The sequence below is a fragment of the Artemia sp. Qi Xiang Cuo genome, chromosome 10 (assembly GCF_049724085.1).
Source record: "Artemia sp. Qi Xiang Cuo chromosome 10, ASM4972408v1, whole genome shotgun sequence".
Classification (NCBI taxonomy): domain Eukaryota; kingdom Metazoa; phylum Arthropoda; class Branchiopoda; order Anostraca; family Artemiidae; genus Artemia; species Artemia sp. Qi Xiang Cuo.
The window spans coordinates 35,485,700-35,499,047 of NC_142803.1; the positions used below are offsets into that span (position 1 = coordinate 35,485,700).

At 35.3% G+C, this 13,348-nt stretch overlaps 1 protein-coding gene across 1 annotated transcript in view; it reads right to left on the reverse strand.

Annotated features, from left to right (window-relative positions):
- Positions 1 to 13,348, reverse strand: part of LOC148947705 (uncharacterized) — a 142,152-nt gene that overhangs the window by 21,590 nt on the left and 107,214 nt on the right. The window contains exons 15-17 of the mRNA XM_089095382.1: positions 10,913 to 11,051; positions 6,217 to 6,333; positions 1,753 to 1,922 (exon numbers count right to left, since the gene is read on the reverse strand). Coding sequence (XP_088951508.1) covers positions 1,753 to 1,922; positions 6,217 to 6,333; positions 10,913 to 11,051 — 426 coding nt within the window. The remainder of the gene's footprint in view (positions 1 to 1,752; positions 1,923 to 6,216; positions 6,334 to 10,912; positions 11,052 to 13,348) is intronic.

Genomic DNA, 13,348 nt, shown 5'->3' on the forward strand with positions numbered 1-13,348 from the left:
AGATTTCTGATTTTTTTAATTAAATTTGATTGTTGCTATTTCAGTAACAAAATTGAAAAAACAAAATGACTGGAATTAATAAGTTAATCACATATTCTGAACAAAAATGCGAACAAAACAAACCTGCGTTGCCTATACTAAAGGGTCATACGGCTTCAATGTATTATTTTTTTTTTACCTGATGCACTTCATATGTAAGGGTTGGTCGTATAAACTTCGCCGGCATATATAGGGAACATCATGTCTTTATAAAGTTTTGCGGTAAAGGTACAGTTGTCCCCCTCCGCCCCCCCCCCTTCTGTACGTGGATGTGCCTGAGAAGCTGACAGATGTCATCCAAACATAGTTATGTACGTTTTTGGTAGGTGCAACTTGGAGAACAAGGTAAAGACGATTCTTGAAACGCATCTGAAGTTTTGTGAGAGCTTTGAATTCTATTATTCAATAGTGAATTCAATATTTCAATTCACTGAACATTGAATTCAATATTGAAATTCAAAATTTAAATTCAATAGTGAATTCTATTGAAGAAGTAGAGCATTCGAGAAACAGTAATGGTTCTTGTGGCGTTGATGGATCTTCCGTTCTCAGCCATATAGATCTATCTGGAACTCAGGATAGAAACTGCATTGTTAATCTGAGACATTACCTAATTGCAGTGGTTTTAATATTTGCACGTAAGGTCAGTTGCAGGAAATCACATGGAAAATGGATAATGCACAAATAGAAAAGAAAGGCCTGAAACACAACAAGATTTAAATGCAACAAGTGTAACTAGAAAAAAAGGATTTAAAATGTACCAAAATGTCTAGTAACATTTAACAATAGCTTTGTAGCTTTGCAGATCAAAAACAGGATACTTTCTCCAAAAAAAGGTTCATGTCTACAAGGCTGCTTGAATTTGAAGGGTGTTTCTCTAGTCATGAGCAATATAGAAGGGTACACCCTGTGTGAATTCTTTAGACTGCTTAAGGTGAAACCAAGATAGGCGTAGCTCCAGAATTTTTATTTGGGAGGGGGGGGGGCAATACGGGTTCCTATTTGGACAGACAAGGGGCACGGTCTATATAATGATTGTTTTCTCCAAATTATTAGGGTGGGTAACTGACCCCTTGCCCCCCCCCACTCCTGTGGAAACCAATATCAATAATAGTTCAATCTTCTATTGTAAGGCACCTGGGCAATGCTTTGATGAATGATTTGTCTGAAATGTCGCTTGAAAATGAACGAGAAGCTGCACAGTTAGCAATTGAAAAAATAACGAAAAAAACTGCTTTGGTCTTATTTTGAAGTTTGTCGTAAACTCAAGAAAAAAAGGCCTTAAAATGTAATTTTAGGTTCCTTCTCCTGTAAAGTTCTGGTTTTAAAAATTTTTCCCACGTCGAATGGATGATATTGCCCTTTATGGTATCGATCATTTCAAGCTCCGTTTGTATCCCAAAAGAATATTAACGTGTTTTTTTCCTTTTATTTTCAAGAAAAAAAGGCCTTAAAATGTAATTTTAGGTTCCTTCTCCTGTAAAGTTCTGGTTTTTAGAAATTTTCCCACGTCGAAAGGATGATATTGCCCTTTATGGTATCGATCATTTCAAGCTCCTTTCATATCCCAAAAGAATATTAACGTGTTTTTTTCCCCAAAAAACGGAAGAGGTGGTCGTCTACACTCCTGATTGACATTCCCAGCTTGAACAATAATTAATATCAAGCGATAAAGACGATCAGCTGCGTAGTTACTGGTTATAGGCCACGTACCTTAGATTTCAACTTCCCTGAATCGTCAGATTCCGACTTCTCTGAATCGTCAGGTTTTCTAAACAAGAAGTAGGCAACTTGGCAGATAATATATGCTGCACCAGAAGCAACAACTATCCATCTTGCCCATTCTTCACCTTTCATTAGAGTGCCAAGAAAAATGCTCACCACTAAAAAAATAAATCAAAGTTTGTGTTTTTATTTTTCATGCTGATTCACGGTAGTTTTACGCTGAAAAAATTATTTGACTGTATTTCTGCTAATCTTTGGGTTAATGTATCTCTTTACTTTTCTTCGAAAAACTTTTTTTGTGGAAAAAGTTCTTTAAAACTAATTTCCGTTCGTTTTTATTTGACATAGTAGTTTTCATTGGCTAAGAAAAGGATATTTTAAATAATTTCAGTTTTCTCTATAAGAATCCAGATTTTGGCTTACTATTTATATGTTTGACAAAAATTTTCAACAATTTTTAATAATAGCTGGAAATAATAGCTGGGTTAAAAATCTGTTTAATCTTTGGGATTTCATAGGGCTGACAGAATTCTAACCCCCATCACGTTACATCCTCGACTATGGAGAAATATAAATCAACTATCCCTCTCCACACGCCCTGTAAGTTTCTGAATAAACATATCCTGACAGTTTTAAATTAACATCCTTAGTCGTTCCTGAGAATTCACAGATATGGCCTATTGACAAAACTGGATGTACATAGAGTCAATTCGTTTACTTTAACATCCCAAAATACATACTCTGAAGGTCCAACGCCTGAGTTTTTCCTGGGATACTGCACAGACACCCTTTTAGCAGCCTGGATATACATTGTTTATTTTCATTGAGTTTTACACCCCCCTTAACTTTCCCTGAAAGTCTTAGTAGTAGTAATAGTAGTAATATTAGTAGTAATAGCAGTAGTAGCAGTAGAAGTAGTAATAGCAGTAGTATTAGTAGTAGCAGTAGTAGTAATAGAAGTAATAGTAGTAGTAGTAGGTTATTAGTAATAGTAGTAGTAGTTGTAGCAGTTGCAAGTAGTTACAATTGCGTATGGCCTCAGTTGCAGCTCCAGTTTGTCATATTAATATGACAAACATTCAATATAATATGAAAGTTTGTCATATTATATTGAATTAACAGTCACAAGTAGTTGCGGTCATAGCAGTAGGTTAGTAATAGTTAATAGTAGATTAGTAGTAATAGTATTAGTAGTTGCAGCAGTTGCAAGTAGTCACGATTGCTTGTAGCCTCAGTTGCAGTTCCAGTTTGTTATATTAGCAGTCACAAATAGTCACAGTCGCAAGTAGTTATAGTCACTGTTTCAAGCATTCATAGTCGCAATTACTTACACTCGCAGTTGTAAATAGCTGCAAATGCAATTAATTGTTGCAGTCATAGTCGCAAGTAGTCGCAATATTGATTCCAAGTAGTCACAGTCGCAGTCATAAACAGTTGGAGTCTCAGTCACAAGTTTTCACCGTCGTAAATACTCACAGTAGCAGTATTAGCAGTAGTAGTAGCATAAGCAGTAGCTGTAATAGTAGCAGTACTAGAAGTAGTTGTAATTGTTTAGTAGCCCTGAAAGGTTCAATTTAATACTAAGCCGTTCCTGAGGTATTGCTGATATACCCTTTTCACAACCCGTATGGATGTAATGCGTTTTGATTTTGTTCAACTTACACCCTAAGCTAACATCCCCTGAAAGTTTCATTTTAATCCCCTTAGCCATACCAGATATTTTGCATATCCGCCTTTTTAACATCCATATCTAATTAAACGTCATCCTCAGCATGCCATCAAAGCTTCAACTGAATACCTTTATCGGTTCCTAAGATATTGCAAATATGCCTTCATGTCAAACTTGGATGAACATAGTGTCTTTTGGTTTAGTTCAACATGTCCAGTAACATGTTCTGAAAGTTCCAGCATCTGGTATATTGCAAATACAGCCTTTACTGATTGTCTGCAAATACAGACAATCAGTTTAAGCATAGAACCATAAACTTTCACTGAAAGTTCCTGCTTAAACTTAAACTTTAAGTTTCATCAACATAAACTTTTCCTGAAAGTTTCTACTTTTTACCCTATTCCAGTCTCAAGATGACCTATGCCGTTTTGGTACCCTGGATGCACTTTAACTATTTTGATTTAGTTTAATAGTAGCAGCAGTAGGAGTAGAAATAGTAACAAAAGTGGTAGTAATTTTAGTAAACCGGACAGTTTTTGCTTCATAGCCTAAGGAATTTCTGAGATATTCCTGATACACCTTTTTGATAATTTACATGTACATAGTGTGCTTGAACTAAGTTCAATATACCCTCCCCCCAAAAAATATCACCTGAAAGTTTAACCTTAATATTCTAAGCCGTTCCTGAGATACTACTCATACGCCTTTTGACAGCCTGCATAAACATAGTGTGTTTTGATTTTGCATAACGTCCCCTCAACAGTTTCTGAAAGTTTCACCTTAGTCCCTTTAGCCATAGTAAAAGTAGCACTAGCAGCAATTGCAGCAGTAGTAATGCTACAACTGGTAGTAGCATCATACATATATTGCCTTTTTATTAGTTAAAACTCCTAAGATATTGCTGATACGCCCTTTTGACAGCCTGCATGCACACAACGTCCCCCCTCTCAATTTCTTATAAATTGTTGCTTAATACCCTTAGCCTTAGTAGTAGTATCAGTAGCAGTAGTGGAAGTATTAGTAGTATGCACATAGTGTGAATACTACTATAGTGTGCATACCCCCCCCCAACAAGTATTGAAAGTTTCAATTCAATACTACAAGCTGTTCCTGGGATATAGCTGTAATGCCTTTTTGACAACATATATTGACATAATTTGTTTGATCTAGTTCAACCTCCCTCCCAAAATTCCCCTAACATCATCCCTCTCATCTGACTAATACCTGAGTGCCCCATCTGTATTTAATTTATCGAAGTTTCAAATAAGGCGATGTACATCAAATAAGGCTATGCAGAAAATTCAACACGTATGCAATTAAGATAAGCAACAATTAAAAAAAAGTGCGAAGAAAAGGTTAATAAGTAAAATATAACTGAAAGCAAAACTGCAAAACTGAGGATAAATTTTGACTCCCCTCCCCAAAAAAAGAAACAATACCGTAAATATTTTTTAAGATTTTTAATTTGTTTTCCTTTCTAATTTTCGCATTCGAAGGAATACGAAAATATGCCTGCGTTTTCGACAAAGTTTCCTTCGCTTCCCATAGTTCAGGCTTCGTAATCTGCCCACCTCCCAACCATCCAAAAGCCCTGCACGTGTCCCTGTTTTAGATATGTAGGCTACTTTCTTCACAAGAATTTTCCGCCTTTGGATAAAGTTTCGCTGCATCGTGAGATATGTAACATCAAAACTCCCTTTACCTAGAGAATTTTTTTAAGCCAAATTTTAAATCTGTCGAAAAATATTTCCACTACTTGTAATCTTGTTCTCACATGTCAAATCATCATTACATAATCTGACGTCATTCATGTCTAAATTCTTTTTCCCAATGAAAATTTTACGGGTTTTTCTCAACTACTTTAGAGATATTTGCTATCTTTTATAATGACAATTTCCTACAGATGTTTTCTTAAAGTTTCGTTAAATTCGTCTTCAGTTTGTGTAAATATATTCGATCTCAAGTTCTATGGTGTTTGTATTTGACATTTATGTTTCCCATTTTTATTTTTATATTTTTGTTTCCAATTTTTGTTTGCATTAATGCAGGGCTAGGGAGCCTCGGTCCATCTTTGCGGATCAGAAATGACAGGCAAGGCCTGATATAGTGTTGTTTTTTTTTTGTTTTTTTTTAAGAAATTAAATTATATCATGCTACTCTATTCTCCTTGGCCCCTTAAGTTATTAAAACAGCATCTCCGATTTTAGCCCATACTATCGTAGACGAGTCCAACTACCTCAAAGAATGACAATATAGAAATAAATTTCATCGAATTTTTTACCAAACAATTAAAACATTACCTGATTCAGTCAAAACTATTAAATACCAAGAAGTTGACGGAAGTTCATAGAGCTGAATTGAAAATCGAGGGGGGGGGGTGTCATAAAACGGGCTCTAAAAAATTAAATACTCATATTCAAAATCTTTATGGTGGACTATATCGTTTTTTCATAAAGACAATTCAACATGGCCTTTGGCGCATTTTACAGCAGTATTTTTTTTGCTTGTTTTGTGGTGTTTAACTAATAAAATCCTTCTCCTCGTACAAGCACTCAGGCATCACTACTACTCAACATAAAAGCCTGAAATAAGACTGTCGATTTAAAAAATGGATTTTAAAAAGTGACCTGCTGACGCATAGGTGGAATATTTTTTTGTTTATTCGACACAAATTCGAATAAAACACAAAAAAAGGCAAGCTTTACAGAAAATAAAAGGAAATTCTTAAAATGCTGATACAAAAATGGTGAGGTGGTGTAGAGACTCAGTAAAAAATCACTCACTTCCGAGAATGAAAAGTAGGTATCCAGTACATGCATGAACGACATTGAAAAGCCATCTTTTAGGATGGTCTGGGGCTGGACGCAACATCGACCCAAGAGGCTGCAAGATTGCCAATACTGAAAAATAACAAGAAACTTTTATTGCATAGCCAAGGCATTAATGTATGAAGCAAGTACAAAGCCTATGCCATACGGCTCTACGTCATTCTCATGGGTTCAATTATCTACTGTACATAACATATCTAATATTTGTCTGACTCATGACGCTTTAAACAAATATCTATCCTAAACAGCCATGGGAAAATCAGTGAATCTTGGTTTGCTTGATTAGGGGAACTACACACACGGTATGTTTTCTAATTTTAATCAAAGAATATACAGTTTTTGAATTAAAATGCCTTTGACCTTGTAACTATTAGTTGAAATGATAAGCTGCGCACGAAAATGTTTAAAGACCATCGCTAGATCACATTAATCATAGGCAAGCAAAATAATCCGCTCACAACATGCTTATATATTTATTGTATGTTTAGTGTACGCTTATATTCATTAATCCATGGTCTAATTTTTGTATTTCGCTGGAATTTAATTTCGGGGGTGGATAATTTCTCAGTCCAAGATTAAAGAAGGCTAAATGATGCTTCCATTATTGCGTTGATTTTTCTTCTTGTTCTCTTCTTTGGAGATTTTAAAATCATTTTAGATTTTAAAATCACGTTAGATCCTCAAAGTATGGTCTAACATCTGGGACAACTAAAATCAGTACTTCGATACCTGGGTTAGGCCCTTTTGGATCTAAAGTCGGAATATCAATTTTCTAATTTCATCCTGGTGCCCAAGAAATATAAAGGCATCTAAGCTTGGGGAAAGCGATAGCTCCCAATAGGAAATTGAGAAAATATGTCTGTCCTTCCCCCCTCCCCTCCAATACCAAAAAATCTTAAGTCTAGAATTAAAAGTTAATTTTACTATAAGGTAAAAAATTAAACATGGTTACTCTAACCGTGGAAAAAAGGAGGGAAAAATTTGTCAGAGATTTCTGTCTTAAAAAAAAAAAGAAAAAAAAATATCTTCAAAAACCGTAAAACTTATTAATACATGTATCCCAGGAGCTTCTTATAGTCTAGAGCATACTATCGCACCATCTATTTTCCTTATTATGTTATTTAGGATATCCGAACTATCAAGCTTCTATGTAGAATTTCGATGCTTTCGTTTCCCAAGATTAGCAGGCCTCTGCTGGGCACTGAAGATTCAATTATAGAGGAATGAAAACATAAGAGGTGTTAACCCTGAACTAAAGCTTGAAGTCGATACCTAGCACCATTAATACGCATAAACTGCACCTTATTATTCTTTTTTTCACGTAGACACCTGACTTGTGTTTCGAACGGAATTGCTTTTTTAAACGCAAAAAGAACATTGAAACTCACGACCTATACGAATTCTGAAAACAGAATTATACGAATGATGAATGCCAAAAAGAACTAGCTTCAAAAAAATGGTTATACCAGGTACGTTTTCTTTAAAGCGATGTGGTACCTTAAGGAATTGCCCTGTTTTGTTCATTGTAAACTTTTGTAGTTTGTGTTGTCACACTATTAAGAACTGATTGGGCAGTCTCGCCACGACTTGTAGACTTTGGATAGGAGACCCGAATGAACGACAGAAAACTAAAAGCCAACACCGACTTTTCCAGAAATTTTAGAGAAACCATTTAACTTCTCCTGTTTTGTCCCAGATATTAAGATTTTCAGATTTAATTAAATTTACATCATTAGAAACTGGGAACTTTATTTTTCTATTAGACGGAGCAAAATTTTCTTTTTAAAGTTGAGGAAAGGGTAGTCCCTAAAAAAATGTTCTAGCATACCTGTTACGAAAACGTTAACAATCAGCTCAAAGGAAATATCATTTCAGTAATCCGGCAGCTTTGCGAGTTCCCTGTGGTGCTGTACAAATTCTCTAGTGGGCCCTTTGTCTTTTAGACACTCAGCAGACGCTGCGGCTCACAAAATGATTTTTAAGCTAACGACAATAAGATTACTGTTGATTTGTATTATAAATTCAATTTAGCGCAAGTGCTAATTTTTGTGTCACACGCAAATAATTTCTTAGATTACGCTGCCTTTCCATTTTTTTCCTTTGCTGTATTGCGTGTTTTCATCTTATTATTTTTCTGTATGTGTTAATTTTCTAATCAATTTTTTTTTATTGATTTATCAACCTTGATATTCGGGTGATATCTTACGTCGACGTTTTACGCAAGTTTTGCAATGCAATACATTATAGTGATAGACTTTTCTTGAACGTTTTCTTCAACAATTTCCTTCAACACTGAATGAATATACCTTGAACATACCTAAACGTTCAAGATTGAATGAATAAATGAAATTCCTTTGCCAGATTCTTATTTGTTTATTTTTTTAGGGTCCTTCCTTATTCTTTCTATATCGCCATGACTCTTAAATAACATTTTTTCTCCATATGTTAAGATTCCAGTAAAAAGATCCCAAAATTCAATTCAGAACCATTAGAAAAATTCTGAGCATCTGAGCCCCGTGGAAATGAGGGAACTTTTGCTGAATTATTATCTATCTTCTTACTAATCTTTTATATTAATTAATCAAGATCATCAAAAAATGGATGTTAAATCTAATGAATGAGTTCTCAAATTTAATTTGATGGAGAATCATTGAGGAATACAAATCCCTTAGATAATCAAGCCAACAAGAAAACTAACGCTCTCAGTGGATAATTCTTACCAAAAACAGTTGATTGGGGTTTAGATCATGGGGAAATGATACTTTCATTTAGCTTTATATGACTCAAATCAACTGAACTTAAAACCAAGAACTTTTTAGCTAAAGAGTTCCGATAAAATCAAGAAATTTTCAGTTCAATGGTATGTGCCCCATGCATGAGTTAAGATATAAAAAATAACAAGGTTTAAAAGTGAGTTTTGATAAAAACAAAAAAAAACAAAAACTAAGGCCTCGTTGCAAAACAGAGGTAAGTATTGACTCGATGCAAAATTAGGTAAGTTGATTAGGGTAAGGCTATAGAATTATAGGCTATAATTCTAGCCTATAAGGCTATAGAATAGATACGAAAGCAAATTTTCACCCGTTTCAGTGCAAAACCTACAGAGGCGGCTCCTGAAGCTCATTAAGCCACCTTCCAAGGGAAATTCTTGCTATAACCCCGTGTTCAGGAAGCAGACTTTGTCTTTTTATTGCTGATATAGGTTATAATTGATTAGATGATATCAGAATAATTGTCATGTATGATCGCTTTCAATATATCTAAAAGAACCTAACAAAACGGATGGTAGAATATGCGTACTAATCTATTTTCATAAAATTCCTTTTATTTATTTATTTATACCAAAATACGGTAAGCTTTATCAAGCTTGTCGAACTTGTCACACTGTTGCCAGATGTTTAGTTGAAAATACTGAAATAACCAAATCTTATTTTAGTGACAAAGTTATTTATTCTTCTGGATGTTATTAAAGCTATGGAGTAAAATGAAGGGAACAAAATGAGAGCAGTAATTGATTATAATGAAGAGCATTTGTGGTAGTGGTGGAAGTAAAGGTAAGCCGTTCACATACTTCAAATATTACATGTCATTTCAAATGTGCAGGGGACGCATGTACTCCATTTTCCCGAAATAAGTCCATGACAAGGGCGCAAATTCACGAATATGTTGGGGGAGGAGGAACTTATTTCAAAATCTTAGAGGGGCAATTTTCTTTTCAATTTCTTCCAATGAAAACACCAAAAAGGGTATTTTTCAATGAAAATACCAAAAAGGTGTGTTTTTTATTCTAGAAGGAGGGAATGTAGGGGCAAATGCTCCCTGTCTCCCTCTCAATTGACTACAGTGGTCCCTAAAACATTAAAGATCTTGCACTATAAAGCTTACCGGGAATTAAAAAAATAACCGAATAAAATTTAAGATAGAATACTACGTTTACTGCAGCTAATCACCAATCGCCACACAAAGCCATGTCAGTTTCTTGGCTGTGATTGGTCAAGGCTACTAATTATGAACAGTTGCAGACATATTCGTTGTTTAGGGCGGCGGCTCAAAACACGAAAGAAATAAGTTTTTAGGCAAAATGTTCCTGGGACAGGGGCGGATCCAGGATTTTTTTTAGGGGGAGGGCGCAAAATAGGTTGATCCGAGAAAAAAATTTAGGGGGGGGGGGTCGCAAAATAGGTTGATCCGATAGACTTGTGTTATGAGCAAGTTTAATCACCGCAACCTTGAGTTAATTAAGTAAATTACACTACTTAAGACTACGCTAGGGGGGCGCGCGCTACCTCGCCCCCCTGGGTCCGCCACTGTCCTGGGAGTAGTTCTTCAGACCAATTTAATAAAAAGGGACGAACTGACCAAAATTTTACTACCTGTGAATTAATTCATATTTTGGCCGGAAATTAATTAACGAAAAAAAAAAAATCGAAAGTGCATGATGACGGAGGGCCCCAGCAAATGTTAATCAATATTCCACCGATGCCATCATACTGTGGTGGGCTAAAACAGCATTAGCTTGCGACAAAATGAGCAAAAGTGTTTGAAATAGTTATCCCTTGAGCTTGACAAGAATGAAAATCAACAGGTTCTGGGAATAAGTTAGCAATAAATGCCAAATTATTGCAAAGGAAAATTATTTCCCTATACTAACCTGTTATAATGACTCCCATGACTGCATGACTATTCGCAAGTTGATCTTCCACATTGACCCAGCCTGCTTTTGCAATAAATATGATGATGAAAGAACATGCTGTCAAGGCTACAGCCACTATAGCAAGTAAACGATGCAGCTAAAAGAGTAAGAAGAAGAAGAGAATCAACTAAGGCTCTTTTGTGCATTCTGAGAACATATTCTAAGGGATAAAATATTACTTTCTTGCAAGTAAACGATGCAGCTAAAAGAGTAAGAAGAAGAAGAGAATCAACTAAGGCTCTTTTGTGCATTCTGAGAACATATTCTAAGGGATAAAATATTACTTTCTTGCAAGTAAACGATGCAGCTAAAAGAGTAAGAAGAAGAAGAGAATCAACTAAGGCTCTTTTGTGCATTCTGAGAACATATTCTAAGGGATAAAATATTACTTTCTTAAGCATTAAAGGATGAGATCCCAATGATACACTTAGGGAAGGGTGTCACCTCATTCTTTGGGACTGTCATCCAGGGGCGTCGTTTGGGGGTGGCAAGGGGGGCAGTTGCCCCCCCCCCCACAATAATGTGCAGAAAGAAGATATTATAAATCCCATGCCCTTTGACTATCGAGATATGGACCGTGCTTGCCCCCCCCCCATAAAAATGCTGAAGATTCGCTCCTGCCGACATTGAATATGCAATACGCAAACCAAATCATCCACATCCGTACAAATATTGTTAAATAAAAATAGGATAATCATTTTCTTGAACAAGACTTTAATATATGAGCCATTTATAATTCATTTTGGTTGACACAAATTTGTTTTTATCTATTATAATGACAATAGTCTCGATTGGCTTTGAACTGTCTATTCCTAATGATTTTGTCCAATAAAGAGGATTAGCACCCAAATTAATTGGGTACTTATTAGGTTAACTTTTAGGTTATTTGACAATGACTAACGTTTTCTTTAGAAAAAATAAAGACTGTGCTATTCACTAGATATCAAGCATCACAAGTCCAGCAAAATTCGTTAGACTGGGCTACGATGGTATTTGCATTCAGAACACAGAATATAAGGAAAAAGAGGTTTAAGAAAATAGAAGCGACACTTAAAAAACGAAAAAGAAACAAAAAATGTGCTGGAAAAACGGCTACCTGTCTTTTTTTCGTTTCCCCCAAAAAAGGTAGGAAAAAAGAAGAAAGAAAAGATTCAGGAACCATGGTGCCGACTGGTCGTCTCAGCGTGTGCCCAAAAAATGCTAGTGTTCGTATTTTTATGATTACCGAAATATTTTTCTATGAAGGCAAATTATTTTTCAACACTCAAAAGAAAGAAAAAAATTTGATTAATTTCTAATTTGTGTATCCACCCAGAGGATCTTCCCCAATTTAATACCCAATGGCAAAACAGGACACCGAATATCAAATAATTGTTATAAAAGCCAATTTGACTAACTACACTGGTATTTTTAAAACACATTCTTTTTTCAACAGAAAAATAATGAAAGTTATTTTCATGTGAAGATTACAATAGTTTAAACTAAACATGTGATTTATTTCTTTCACATCTTTTTGTTTTATGGATTTGGCAGCTCGGCCCCCGATGTATTTTACCTAAAAAAAAACCTGTCAGTTTTATCCCCGATACCATGCAAGGCTCCTCATTGAAGTGTATGCTGCTACTGCCTCAATAGGGGAGCAGCTTTGCCATCCAAAAGCAAAATTGATTTTGTATATTTTCTACAGAGTTGAGCTTGACGTAACGCATATCAAAAAGTTCACGGTGTAATGAACTATAAGTAAAGAGCGACCTGTACCAATAGTAACTGGAACCCTGAAACAAAATTTCGGAAACGATATATGCATCAAAAGCATCTCCATTTCATGTTGATTCCAAATATATTGAATTTATTAAGCTTAAAGGTACCCGTCAATAAGTATTAGCCAAAGCTAACTTTCATAATTTCAAAAAGAAGGGGATTTCCCTCAGAAGGGATCCTTTCGTGACAACAATGCATCATTCAAATTCTTAATTTAAAAGATCCCATAAGCGAATTCTCAAGCCTCTAAATTCGAAAGTAAAAAGTTTCATATTTTCAGTGTTATATTTTAAGCACGTTTGACTATTGTATTTTTTTTTATTTTGGGAAAGATTTAATTCTAACAAAAATCACGAGCAATAGAACCCAGTTAATCAGCCAAAACTGATCAAGGTGCAGCCGGGTGCCATAGCGCCGTCACGGTCACGGTGCCCATAAGAACAAAATTGGCTTTGCGTTAAGATTAAAATTGGCCATTATTACCAGAAAGGTCAAAATAAAAATATTGCTCCAAAGCAAGCATGACCATGCAGCCCCCGGGAAAAGGCTAAAAGTTTTCAAGAAGCTCACTTCCTATAAAAAGCATCATAGATAAATCTTCAAGGAAAAGTAGGTTTGTTATACATGTGTAGC